General features: G+C 45.2%; 1 protein-coding gene across 3 annotated transcripts in view; it reads right to left on the bottom strand.

Annotated features, from left to right (window-relative positions):
• Window positions 1–13,912, bottom strand: part of Cspg4b (chondroitin sulfate proteoglycan 4B) — an 84,235-nt gene that overhangs the window by 40,474 nt on the left and 29,849 nt on the right. For 2 of the 3 annotated variants that reach the window (XM_087618155.1, NM_001134510.2), the window contains exons 2-4: window positions 13,612–13,775; window positions 9,641–13,201; window positions 3,531–3,704 (exon numbers count right to left, since the gene is read on the bottom strand). In XM_087618155.1, coding sequence (XP_087474281.1) covers window positions 3,531–3,704; window positions 9,641–13,201; window positions 13,612–13,740 — 3,864 coding nt within the window. In that variant the 5' untranslated portion in view covers window positions 13,741–13,775. The remainder of the gene's footprint in view (window positions 1–3,530; window positions 3,705–9,640; window positions 13,202–13,611; window positions 13,776–13,912) is intronic. The other variant, XM_087618160.1, reaches the window with a different exon arrangement.

Raw genomic sequence — 13,912 nt, 5'->3', positions numbered from 1 at the left:
TAAATTCAGCCACATGAACAACCAGAGACATTTACTCAGAATTCTTTAGCTGTGAATGTGAGGAGCTTTGGAAAGGGAGGGACAGAGGACCAGTGAAGAGGGACTCTGAAAACCAGTCTAGGTTCCCACTGCAAAGAATGAAAGGCAGAATAAAGGAATAGGAAGAAAAGGTATTTAAAGAGTGGAACCTAACTATAGTTTGTTAGACATTATGCCTTACAAGAGGTTAAAAATGGGCCTTATGCAAGCTGTCAAAATTGCTGGGTTCATATGTGCATCTACCCTGTGATATCTGGAAAATACTGTTTCCTTCATGTTATCAATCACCCCTGACTCTTACAATCTTCCTGACCCCTCTTCCAAAACGATCTCTAAGCCTTAAGAGAATGGTATATTGTGTTTTGAATGAAAATGACCCCCACAGGTCCATAGGGAGTGGCACTATTAGGAGGTGTGGCCTTGTTGGAGTAGGGGTGACTTTGTTTGAGGAAGTGTGTCATTGGGGGGTAGGCTGTAGGGTTTCAGAAGCCCAAGCCAGGCCCAGTGGCTCACTCTCTCTTCCTGCTGCCCTATCAAGATGCAGAGCTCATCTTGATATTGAAGTAGAACTCCATCTCTAGCACCATGTGCACCTGCATACCATCATGTTTCCTGCCGTGATGATAGTGGACTAAACCTCTGAAACTATAAGCCATCCCCAATGAAACGTTTTCCTTTGTAAGAGTTGCTGTGGTCATGGTGTCTCTTCACAACAATAAAACTCCAATTAAGACAGAAGTTGGTACCAGAGACTTTGGTACTGCTGTGATAAACCCGACTATGCTTTTGTTTGGAGGAATGTGGACTTTGGGACTTTGGGTTAGAAAGGCAGCTGGATGTTTTAAGTGGGATTAATGAGCCATCCTAAGTAAGAACATGGAGGACAGTGGTGTTGAGGGTTATTTGAACTGTGGGTCTGGCACAAGAGGTTTCTGAGGAAAAGGATACTAGCATGTGGCCTAGTGACTATTCTTGTGATATTTTGGCTGAAAAAAAAAACATTGCTGCCTTTTGCCCTTATCTGAAAAGTTTGCTTGAGGTTAATTTGAAGAGTATTAGATGATTTGTGTTGGCAGAGGAAATTTCAAAACAGCCCCGTATTGACTGACTTGGTTGTGTAGTTGTTGGTGTTCACTCTAATAAAGATCTATACTGAAAAGGAGCAAGATAAACAAGGAAAAAAACAGTGTACAGTTCAAGGAGAAAGGGGGCACCAGGAAGTGGAATGAAACTAAATCCTGTGTTTAAGGAGATAATCAGAATAAAGAAAAGCCTGACGTTAGATGGAATAAAGGAAGTGGTGACCTCAGGGCAAGACCCAGTTAAGCTTCCAACTTGTGAAAAGGAATTAAAAAATAGCTTCAGGTCTGGTGTGGTGGTACACATCCTTAATCCCTGCACTGGGGAAACAGAGGCAGGAGGCTTTTGAGATGAGACTGGTCTACAGAGTTAGTTCCAGGATAGCCAAGTTAAGGCAGTGAAGGATACTATTGAAAACAGAAAGATCGTGAACACGTAATTGAGTTCTAGAACAAGCAAGTAGCAAAACTTGGAAGCTTCGGCCCAATGGTTCTGGCTTTAGAGTCAAGGATAGAAGAAAGGTATAATGAGAATTTTGATTTCTTCGAAAAAAAAAACACAGAAATATTATGGAAATACTCAGGAATATCAGAGGGGTGTGTTAGCCACAGGGAGGTTTAGAAGGGCCCACCCAATATTAAAAATAAGTGTGTGCGTGTGCGTGTGCGCGTGTGTGTGCATGTGTATGTGTGTGCATGTGTGTGTGCATGTGTGTGCATGTGTGTGCGTGCGTGTGTGTGTGTGTGTGTTTCATTCGTGAATCCCAAACATTCGTGTGGGTACAGTGTAGGCGTATACACCTGCTGGGAGCTTAGAGCGTATTAACAATTTACTGCATCAGGAACCCTCAAAGTAGCCAAAAGTCTGGTTACTAAAGGGCGTTATGGAATCTTTTTCCAAGATTAAGGAAAGCTACTAAAGCCAGGCATGTGTCGGGGGTGTCCCTGCATGGAGGCCTAGAGGCCACTGTGTAAAGCTGTGAAGGTAAAGCCTGGGTTGCCTTGGAGACTAAGATGTTGGAGATGCCAGGGGTGTGTGACAGGTGACAAGGAAAGCTATCAGCAGAGAGGGGACCAGTCCGAGAGAGAAGTGTGTTGCCGTCAACAAAGCTGAACGGAGCTGAAGACATGAAGAACATTTTGACCTCAGACGTGGTGGTGCAGGGTTTGGAGTTTGCCCAGATGGTTTTCGGTTCTGCTGTGGTCCAGTATTTCCTCACTGTGCTCTCTTTCATCCATTTTGGAATGGTAATATATATCCCGTGATATTGGAAGTGTGTAGTCTGCTTTGTCCATTTTGATTTTACAGGGAATTAGAGTTGAGATTTCGAGAGTCTCAGAAGAGAGTGAGCTTTACACAAGTTTGATATTGTTGTAGACTGTGAGGACTTCTAGAAGTTGGACAAAATGCATGCCACATTATGCCCATGAAGAGAGGGAGTAGAATATGGTAGACTGAACAAAAATGCACCCCAAGGTTTCACAGGGAGCGCTGGTATTGGGAGATAGACTTGTTGGAGTAGGTGTGGCTTTGTTGGAGGAAATGCATTACTCGGGGAGAGCCTTGAGATCTCAAAACCTCTGATGGTCTGCTGGGTCACAGTCACTTCCTGCGGCCTTCAGATCAGGATGTAGAACCCTCAGCTCCACCTCTGGCGCCATGTCAGCCTGCAGGCCACCATGCTTCCTGCCATGACCGTAAGGGGCTAAAGCTCTAAACTGTAAGCCAGCCCCAATTAAATTTTTCTTTTATTAGATCTACCATGGCCACGGTGTCTGTTCACAGCAATTTACACAACTAAGACACAGGGTCACAAATCCAACAGTGAAGTCAGGACTCTTATCCAGATATGCCTTCTGCAAACCTCACTCTCTTAGCCATTGTGCTACCAGCCTAGGGAGACCTGTCCACGGTCAGACACCTCCCTAACCTCCCACAAAAAGACCATGTCTTAGCAAGAACACTGTGAGTGGTACCAGCTCGAGAAATGAAGAAAACCAGGCCAGTGAGATGGCTCAGAAGGTAAAGGCACTTGCCACCAAGCCCAATGACTTGAGCTAGATTCCTGAAACCTACCTGGTGAAAGTGTCCACAAGTTGTTCTCAAACCTCCACAAATGTGCGTGTAAACACCATAGACACACACACACACACACACACACACACACACACACCATTCAAATGAACAAGTGTTAAAAAGAAGTAAAAGGAAACACAGAAAGTATTACCTCCCAACAGTATCCAAGAGGACATTGACAGGTATAGCTAGTAATTCTTTGACATAGAGGAGACGCTACCATCCGTACGTGGCCATACATATGCCTTGGTGTTTTACAATAGCAATGATATAAATAACTACCAGTTTGGTTGCCCTGAAGTTCTCGTGTGAAATCAAAAGCAGGCAGCACTTACCTGGAGGACTTTATTGGCTGTTACTACCGGAGCCTCATCATTTACAGACTCAACGGTCACAAACAGAGTCTGAGGCAGACTCTGTTTCCCAAGCTCGGAGCTGTTCGCCAAGATGGTGAGACTGTCGAACTCCTCACTGCCATTATGAACATAGTCAATCGACTCCTGCGCCACCTGAAACCAACGAGAGCACCAACGAGCTGAAACTCAAACCATGAAGGAACTGCTAAGAAGAAGTCCTGGCTTGAGAGTCCCTCAAGTACAGAAGCACGTCTGAGTGAGGATCAGAGAGGAGCTGTGATGGTCGGCATCACACTTCGTCCAAGAAATAAGTGAAACACCACTTCCCCCGAGGAGTAGATCTAAGGAAAACAATGCAATGTGGTGTGGTAACGAGAATGCTGGCTTGGTTGCAGAGTTCTCGCGTTTAAATGCCGTTTCTAACAGTGATATGTACTGAGTGTGCATGACCCAGCCTCCCTACTAATGGGACAGCACAATAAAGTCTCAAGTTCTGCTTGATTGTAAGTGATAGTTAACTTGATACAGCCTGGATTTACCCTGAAGGAGAGTCTCGACGGCAGGTTGTCTCCATTGGGTTGGACTTTGGGCATGTCTCTGAGTGGTCTCAATTTAGTTCATTGATGTAGAAGACCCAACCCACTGTGGGTAGCGCCATTCCCTAGACAAGGGGTCCTGGACCATTTAAGAGTTGAGAAACAGAGCTAAACATAGGCAAGTAAGCAAGCAACATGCATGTATTTATTTATTTCTGCTCCTGATTACGTATGTGACACACATTTCTGCCACTTTGACTCTCCTGCTATGAAGGACTATAACCTGGGATTGTAAACTGAAATAAATCCCTTTCTCTCTAAATCACTTTTGTCAGGGTGCTTTATCATAGCAACAGAAATGTAACTAGGATGGTCTCCGAATCTTGAGCCCTCACCTTCATAGTAAATTATGTGTCTCTAACGCTACACATCTCTTGTGGACAGAATACATTACAATCAAATTATTCTGCCATGGAAGCACTCTTTCATGGTAATAAAGCAACTGTAAATATTTTCTTTTATCCTGATTAAGATTCCATATATTTAATTTCAATTCTGAAAAAGCCACTGGATGATTTAGTTATTTCTCTTTGATTTGTAGTAACCAAAATTCTGATCAAATTCCTTTCCTCTTGACTATACTGGAAATACTAGCGAGTACAGTTCAGACCAGAGAGCAGAGAATGTTTAAACCAGATGGGAATTTAGTTTCAATGAGTCTGTGACTCAAACACAATGGTGAGAACTCCCAACACCCCAAAGGAGTTGCTGGAATTCAGAACAAGTCTCTAGGGCTGTGTTTGTTTTGACAAAATTTAGCCAAAATTTTTAGCAGTTCAACTTTGCTCATTCCTGTGGCGCACTTCCTTTAAGCAAAGTCTTTTGATCTTACAGGGGTGTTTCTGACAAGGGTTGAAAAGTTCAGTTAGGGCCTCAAGGGAAAAATCACAGTCACTCATATGCAGGTGCTATGAGAGTTTCTTTGGAGTTCTGTGGGTAGAAGATTCCAGATAACAGGCTAACCCCAGACTCCTGGAATATGCTGTGTTAAAGCTACTTGTGAACAAGCAAGGAGAAGGACTGACCGCAGATGAGAGACCTCGGAAGGGACAGCACTTTAGGGACACGGACAGTGCTCACTTCTAGGGCACTTTTCCCGGAGAAATGCATCCCTTCTGCCAAATCACACACCCTTTAATGAGGAATTTGTTCCAAAATAGCATACCAGTTCATGATGTTGGCTGAAAGCTGAGAAAGAAGGTATCTATTCCTGTGTTTCAAAGGTCGGTGAAATATCTGCTTTTCTGGTTTATTTATTTTTCCTATAGTATTAATCTTCATTCAACACGTTATGAATTTCACATTTCTTGTCTCTCTCCCTCCCACTTTCCCCCATCTGGGGAGAAAACTCCACAAAGATGGGGAGTGGTCTGATTGGTTCACCACGTGTCTCCATCACCTTGATCTAGATACTCACAAACTTAGTAGTCAATGAATGAAGCCAGGGACTTTCCACTAGACACTGGAGGCTATGGACACATGGGATTTGTGTCACTTTAAGTGACAATGATAATATCTCAAAACCTAGAGACTACAGACATTATATACAATGAAGAATATTATATATTATATAGGATGAGGAATCAGCTGGCAAACAGGCTCCTGTGACCTTGCCACACGTCTATAAGCAAGCTGCTCGATAACACACATGCCCCAGGTAACATATGTATCTAAACACAGATCTCAACCAAAAAGATTCTTATGAACCCAGCCAGTCACTGGCTCGACTGAGGCAAGACTCAGAGTACATGGCATAAAGGGCATTTGATTCAACGGACACCCAAGCAGATGCCAACTCTGTGCTTTCCAGCCTTTGAGATGGACGCCATGACTGACCAAAGCAAAGATCCATTCATAATGTGGGTAAACTGTCATCTTCCCTGGGCCACGGGGAGAAGCTGCTTCCTGCTTTCCTACCTCTGCATCCTGTTCCTTCATGGCTTTCAGATGATACCTGTCCAGCCTCCTTGACAGTTGATGTAGAGGTAAGAACCCTCCAAATGGAGCCTCAAACACCCTCAGCCTGTGGAGTGTTCCTCAGCTACCTAGATGGGCCCTATCTCTCAGGCCTCCACATTCTTGGCTAAGCTGCTCCTTTAACTTGCACTGCCTTTTTCTGACTCTACAATCTTTATCCAACTCATCAGAGTCTAGATTAAACATTGTCCCTTTGCAAAGAGTTACTTATGATTTTCTCCCCTGCTCTCCAATTAGAATTGGATTTGTCAATTCTGCAACACTACTGTGAAACACAACGTGAGAGACAAGAAGAGAGCATCCTCATTAAAGATGAAGTGTCTGGTTCCTCCACAGCATTTCATGAGGCAAATGCTTCGGTTACCATGGTGACACACAGTAACCGAACTGAGCCTTTAGAGACTGAATTTGAATCCATTAAGAATCCCATGACTTGGATTTTCAAATTTTTATTTAATTTTACATCTGGGTGTTTTGCCAGTATTTATGTCTGCACACCACTTGCATGCCTGATAGTCATGTCAGATCCTTTAACTAGATTTTCAGATGGTTGTGAGTCACCACGTGGATGTTGGGAACCGAACCTGGGTCCCCTGGAAGAGTAATCAGGGCTCTTAACTGCTGAGCCAACTCTTCAGTCCCCAACTTGAAATTCTTAAAAGCAAAATGAAGCAACATGCATGTGGTTTTAGCAGTAGAGGCAAAGCCAGGGAGGTTGTTTATGGTTTCCAACCCAAAGAGTCTATATTGCCAGGGAAATCTGCAGGCCAGTTTTCAAAGTTAAAAGAAAATGGTGGAGATCCTTCATTTCCTCATGATAAGACAGCAAAGTCTAACAATAAGACCAAAGTGAAGAACCTGACAGCACCCTTGAGTTAACTTCGGTTATTTCATCCGCTCTCATCTGGATGCCAGAGGACCAGTTATATCCAGCTTGAGGATTACCAGGACTGAGCCACTCTGGACACCCATGGCCCATGTTTAGCATATAGTATGTCCTCTGTAAAAAGCCTGGTGATTGGATGAATAGCTACATGAATGAAAAAATGTTCACTACAGATGAGTCAGCCGAGTGTTCCTAGGATCAGTGGGAAGGATGGGCACTCACATAGAGGTAGACAGTCAGGATGCACAGTCAATTCAAGGTGTACAGGCAAATTAGAAGACTAGGAGAATGTAACAAAAAAGACAAGGTTCAAGGGAATCTGGTAACTCCTCTTTCAAATATTTAAAGGGTCTATGAGGGGAGGGATGGTTTTCTCCAGGGATAATCCCTCACAGTGCATTCTCAAGAGAGCCAGGATCTAATGGCAATTTCTCAATTCAGGTCAGTGAAAAGAAATGCTGAAGTGCTTTTATACTACATAGACTCCTCTCCAGAAGTTGTAAGTATTCTGTCACTGAAGATTTTTAAACCATGTTAACACGGTCTCCACAGGGACGCAGCAGACAGTAGCATCTTATGGGAAGCCGGACACTAAAATCCCATTACCAACAAAGCCTGTGAGTCTAAATGATAGCCAGCCCCCATCTGGCACAACATACTCAACCATATTAACTGAGATTTATTACCTCTTTCCTGGAAAATTTCATTAGCTTAACTCTTGGAAACATGGAACTTTCAACATAACCGTGCTTTGGTGGTTGGAGAACAAATTCACAGTCAAGACTCTCAAAATACTTGCTTGGAATTCAGAGGTGGTCCTGCAGAAGTGCTTTGGAGCCCCCTGCTTGAACTGTGAGATTCTGCACCTCTAGAGGCATCCACTTTGGGATGAGATCCAGAAGCATCTCCACTCTCCTTACAACCTGGGAGTCCTTTGTCACATCTAGGATGAACTGATCCCTTTGTTGGCCGGGAGTTGTCTGGACATAAAGGACATTGCCATCATCAATATCCTGCCGGGTGAAGCTCAGAGTGGGCTTCCCATCTGCACCCATGATGCTGCCTTCTGCTGTGGATTTTTGGGGGTATCCATGTACTGGTAGAGTTCTGACTATGAACACTGCCTCGGAAGGGATATCTTCTTCGTTCCCAGCCTTGTGTTCACAAACACAACACACAGACACAAGAAAAAGGCCTATGACGAACTGCAAGAGTCAATCAAAGCCATTGACGAACCACATGACTTCTCTTAATATTGACAAGTGGCTTAAGTTACAAGCAGGGTTGTTAACGCCATTTAAGGTCAGGTCTGATCTGGGGCCCATGCCAATATTTGAAATATCAGCCCTGGTCACAAAAATAAATAAGGATTAAAAATTAAGTCAACAACTCTTAAGTAGCTATTAAGTACCTGCACGCAGCACTACAACCCTAAATAGTCTAAAAATTTAGGTTAAAAAAATTAAATGTTACAGGACAGGGCTGGAGGCTTGCCTAGCTTCTAGCATTTGCAGGGCCATGAATTTCATCCTTGCTGGGAGGATTATAAAGAATCGAAGGTGGCGGAAAAAAGAACAGTTGACTCAGTAACTTCTCACAACTGTAGAGTGACGGGCTCTTTCCTTTTTAGTTCTATCCAGCTCAGCACTTCCTATGCGCTTTCATTGTATTGATTCAGCAAAGACCATCTCCAAACCTTAATTAGCAACTCATTTCATCACAAGGGTGAACATGCCCCCTTGTGGTAAGAGGCATTAACTCTGTAAGTTTGGGAAAGGGTTACGAACTGCGGGTGCCTTCTATTCCCTTAGTGAAGACTCATTATTCACCAAACTGATTGTAGCTCAAATTCATTGTTGATATAACTGGCTGCACTCGGAAGGCTGCCTCGAGTTCCTAAGGCAAAGTCAGAACAGCCTGCATGTGTGGGCAGCTGTCAAAAAGTACAGCTCGCCCTCCTGTACCCTACAGGAAATCCCCCTAAACATCAACAGCCTGGTCACACTGATACACAGGACAATGCTCACTAGAAGTTCCAAGGCAGAGCCTGAGGGAAATCTGTGGCTCTTGCTCTCACCCTGGCATTACTCCACTGGTCAAGATCGGTTTGATCCATCCACTTCAAGGCCATATCCAGAAGTCAAGAGACTGCGCAATGCTGTCCTCCACTGTTTGGGGAATCCTTTCTATGTCTGCCACTACTTCCTCCAATCACAGACTAACCCGTGTCAAAGGAAACATTGCTAGTGCTGCTGTCAGCAACAAATAAAATTGAAGAGCTCTTAATTTAATTATCATAATATGCACCTCCCTCCCAAAGTCTTAGTTCTTACTACACTACACGTGGGCACACACAGCTTTAAAATAAGGCTGAACGTTGTGCAGATTTTATTTCCACCTGTCGGAAAACTTGTAAAATCAAACTGAAAACCTCCTAACTTTTCATCTCAGACGCACGTGAATATGTGCATAAGTGTGTGCACATATGCATACATTAGAACCAAACCCAAATCAGACAGACACAGACAGAGACAGAGACAAAGAAGATGCTCCCAGAAGCAAACAAATGGATTATAAGCCCCTACTACTCTAAGCCCGTAAGAACGATCAACGCTTTGGATATCACCTACCTGGAGCTTTCCTCTACTCAGTTTTACTGGTTTTCCTTCAACTGTAAGGCTCTCCCTGTGCAGAATCGGACTGTAATGTTGGTGATCCTCTGAGGACACTTGGACACAGACGCTCACATCTAGGGAGGTATCTTTAACTGTCACTGTCAGGTTAAAGATATCAGAGTTGCCATCGCCGTTGTACCTGTAAGTCACATGTCCCTGCTTTAGGTCATGCTGGGAGAATGAGTGAAAGGCAGAATTGTTGACCAGGAGTCTGCCATGTTTCGGGGGTTGCACGACGTGGAATTCAAACTCATGGTCCGTTCTGACGTCTTGGTTTGTGGTGACGCTCAGGTTGGCTGTTGTTAGAAAGCCGTCCCTCCCTCTGTGCACAAGCAGCCCTGTGTTGTTAATTATATGGATATAGGCCTCTGACACGCTGACCTCCAAAAGGGATGACGTATAATGGACGCCATCTGTCACAAACAGCAGGAACCGAGCAGAGTCTGGACCATTGTGCTTGAAGAGCACACGCCCTTCCCGTAGATCCTCTTGTCTGAACTGGTAGAGCTTCTGAGTCGGGTCAGTGGCTTTCACCAAATCTCCATTTGGTATACCATGTCTAGTATAGAGCAACTGGCCATCATCAAAATCTACGTCGGGGTCGTGGTAACAGAGATCTGCTAGTGTCAGCAACCGCTGGCTGTCCCGCACGACATGAAAGATTTTATCTACCACACGCACTGGCTTCTCATCATTCTTCAACTCAACAGAAATGCTGACTTTGATTTCTGTAGACACGTGCTCAGAGTCAGGGCTTCTGACCCCTCCCTGTTGGCCCAGGCCTGTGGCAGAAGCCAAAATGACGAATTCATCCCAGCGGGTCTCAGAGTCATCATGAGCATAGATCAGCCTCTCACTCACTATGTCGTCATCTGTGAATCCAGTGGCCCTACTCTCACTTCCCGGAGAAGTAGAGGAGCTGACCAATTTCAATTCCCCATGCTGAGGACTCTTGGTGACTTTATATTGGAAGATACGATGGTCCAATGTTTGAACAAAGAATTCTGATTTTGTAATTATTGTCCATTCTCCCTCTTTTACATACAGTCCAGTGTTTGTTACAGTGATATGTGTCTTATCTACTTCAAGGTTTATCCTGAAGGTATGACCTTTGGATTCTACCTGTTTTACAACTATTGAGAAACTAAAAGAATCCTGGGAGTGTTCCCAGGGCCTCCCCTGAGGTTTGTAGCTTACCATAGAGTCTGTAACGTTCTTTTGACTGAACATCGAACCGGATTTAAGTACTTCATCGCCGAGTAGCAGCTTCCCTTTCTTAGGTGGCATCAGTAGCTTGAAAAACAGTTCCCTCTCAGCTACTTGCACACTCCCTGCTGCAGCCTGCAGGTGACCAGAGTCCAATACTTTCCTGTTTATGTTGCTAATCTCCAGAGGGATATTTTTCGGAAGTGTCAGTTGCAGCCACTCCACAGTCACAGGAAACAGGAGCTCTTTGCTTACTCTTCCCTCTATGCTAACTTTAAATTTAAAGTGATCCGTAACATTTTCTTGCTGCAATTCTTTGAATGAACTGTAGTATCGGATCTCACCCCGGTCAACAGAACGTTGAGAAAAGGTCCTAACTGGTTCCCATTCTCCGTTAGAACCCAGATGCTGAATTTGGCCAAACTGAGGTGGATGTGTGATGTCATAGCGAGTGTCCAGCTCATGTTGTCCACCATTCACCTTCACAGACAAGTTGCTCCCGGTGATGAGAACGGTACCACCTTGTGGTACCACCACGCCAGTCCTATCAGCCACTTCAAAGTCCCAGGGGACAGCCATGACCCGCAACACCACAGTATTGCTAACCAGTTCACCATCAGTTGCTCTCAGAACGATCCGGGAGTTTTGATGACCCCTGTGCACATAGAAAATGTTGCCATCTTGTAAATCCGCGTCTGTGAAATCACTGATGGCTTTCCCAGGGTCCTTGGCACTTTCTAAAAACCCAGCCTCTGAACTGAAGGTGTTAAGAACTGAAAACCTGAGGTGTTGAGCATCCGTGTCAGGATCTAACACCTGCATCAGGCCAGGTGTTAGTCGCTGCTTGGTGTTCTCAAAGAGAAGCAAGTGGCCTTCTGGGAGCCTGAGATACGGGGGGTCGTTCACTGGAAGGACGACAATGTTAAAGACATGTGCAACGAGATCCTGCAGCTGGGACAGCACCACCTTCTTGCTATTAGAAGAAACCCGAAACGTAAAACAATCTGTAGGCTCTTCCGAACCATCGTGGACATACCACACTTTCCCACGCCTCAGATCTGACAGAGTAAAAGTCTGCTCCATTTCCTGTGCAGGCCAAACATCTATTTGAAGGAACCCGTGCATTGGCATTTCCTGTATATTAAACAGTATCTGGGAATAATTGATACCCAGATACATGAAGTCCACACCCACTTCTATGTGCCTCTGTCCCAGTAAGGCCCGTCCACCTTCTTGGACTTCCAGCTTATTCAAAACCAAAAACCTGCCACTTCGATTTTTCAGAGGAGAACTGGCATTGGGGGCGGCAGTGGAAGGGGATGGCTGTGGCGGAAGCACATCTTCCCCTGCCACAGGAGGATCTGTACCACGGAGACCCTCGCTTGTGCACCCAGCAGAAACGTCTCTGGAGACAAGAGCATCCCGTAATGCTCTCTTTTCCAAATTGGCTTCCAAGGCTTGCAGGCACCCTTTCAGAGACAAGCCTCGAATGGATTTCCCGGGCACAGACACAAGTTCTAAGCTGTGTGCTGTTTCCCACATCCGGTCATTCAGGCCTCCCACGAACAGGGGTCCTTCAGACATGAACTCTTGGCTTTGCAGAGGGAGCCCCGCCCTTTCCCCATGTTCATCCACCATGAGGTCCACATGCCTCCCCGCGACTCTGAGTTGAACAATGTGCCACTTGTTGTCACTAACCAAGCTGAACGACGAAAGCTGAGTTTTTGTTCCGCCCCTTCCTACATGAGCCTTGAGTTGACCCTCATGGATTTCCAAGGCAACAAAATCTCTTCCTCTACCTGACTGAAACAAAAGCAAAGCTTGTGGGGTTTCGGTTTGCACAGCAAACCTCAGGATCCCTTCCCCGTGGTACACCTTCCATTCTGGGAAGGTGACGTAGGACCTAGAGCTGAAAAAGCTAATGGCCTCATCCTTCCCAGCAAAAAACTCATCGCTACACCCCAGTGACACCTCATTAACCTTCTTAAAGCCAGGGTAAGACCTAAGGGACGTAAGGATCTCCCTCTGGTTAAACACCACATCCTCCATGCATCCTCGGAAATTGGGGGTCTTTCTGTCCAGGTAAGGGACACTGAGCCCCCCACGACCTCCTACATAGATTCCATGGTGAAAGGTGAAGTTACGCATCCCCCCAGCCAGCTGGCCGGTTGTCTCATGATGCTTGTCAATGACCAAGGAAACATGATCTTTGCCACACTGCAGTCCCACCGAATGCCAGACCAAATCATCCACACGAAGTCTTTGCTCAGAAAGGAGGATCTGTTTCCCCGTGCCCACTTTTACTTTTACCTGAAAGAGACAAGAGCCATAATTAAAGAAGCCCATCAAGATGTTCATCCCTTGTGCTCTTGGGGAATGGGTTGCTACAGACTGACCCTAATAAAACTCATGGTGAGGTTTAAATCCCCAACCCAGCAGTGCCGAGAGGTACGGAGGCCTCAGAGAATCGATTTAGTTGTTGAGAGGGGTGAATGCAATGTCCTTCTGGAGAGTGGGTTCTCTCATGGGATGGACTGGGACCTAAGAGGGGGCCGTTAGAACGCAGGTAATATTTAAGACATGAAATCCGGGGACAATCCCATTCTGCATACATGGATGTCATCTACACTCTATTCCAGTGAGAGACAGTTCGTTCTTGCCTTCTGTTCTCTAGAAATTGGATGTTTACGTATCTTAAAGACATGTTTTTAGAAGCATACCTGTAATGTTCCCGACAGAAGTTCTATTAGGCAGTAGTCAGTCTTCCCAGCTGCAAGGAAGAGTAAGCCTTGTGGCTTGCTGGTTTGAAATCTGAACTGAAGCGAGAGCTCAGGGGAAACCTCTGCCATGCTGAGCCCCACGTAGCTTTCACCATAAAAAGATGCTATGGGGAGGAAAAGCACAAGTCAGGAAATGGACCACACAGTGACGCTGCTTTACGTTTCCTTCCTCTTCCTAGAGTGACCCTGCTGAAGAAAGCTGCTCCCAAAGGCCACTCCTGCCTCCTAGGGTGTCCCACGG

The sequence above is a fragment of the Rattus norvegicus genome, chromosome 2 (assembly GCF_021556685.1).
Source record: "Rattus norvegicus strain SHRSP/BbbUtx chromosome 2, alternate assembly SHRSP_T2T, whole genome shotgun sequence".
NCBI classification, from domain to species: domain Eukaryota; kingdom Metazoa; phylum Chordata; class Mammalia; order Rodentia; family Muridae; genus Rattus; species Rattus norvegicus.
The sequence above is the reverse complement of the archived record's forward strand: the minus strand, read 5'-3'. Positions and strand labels throughout refer to the sequence as shown.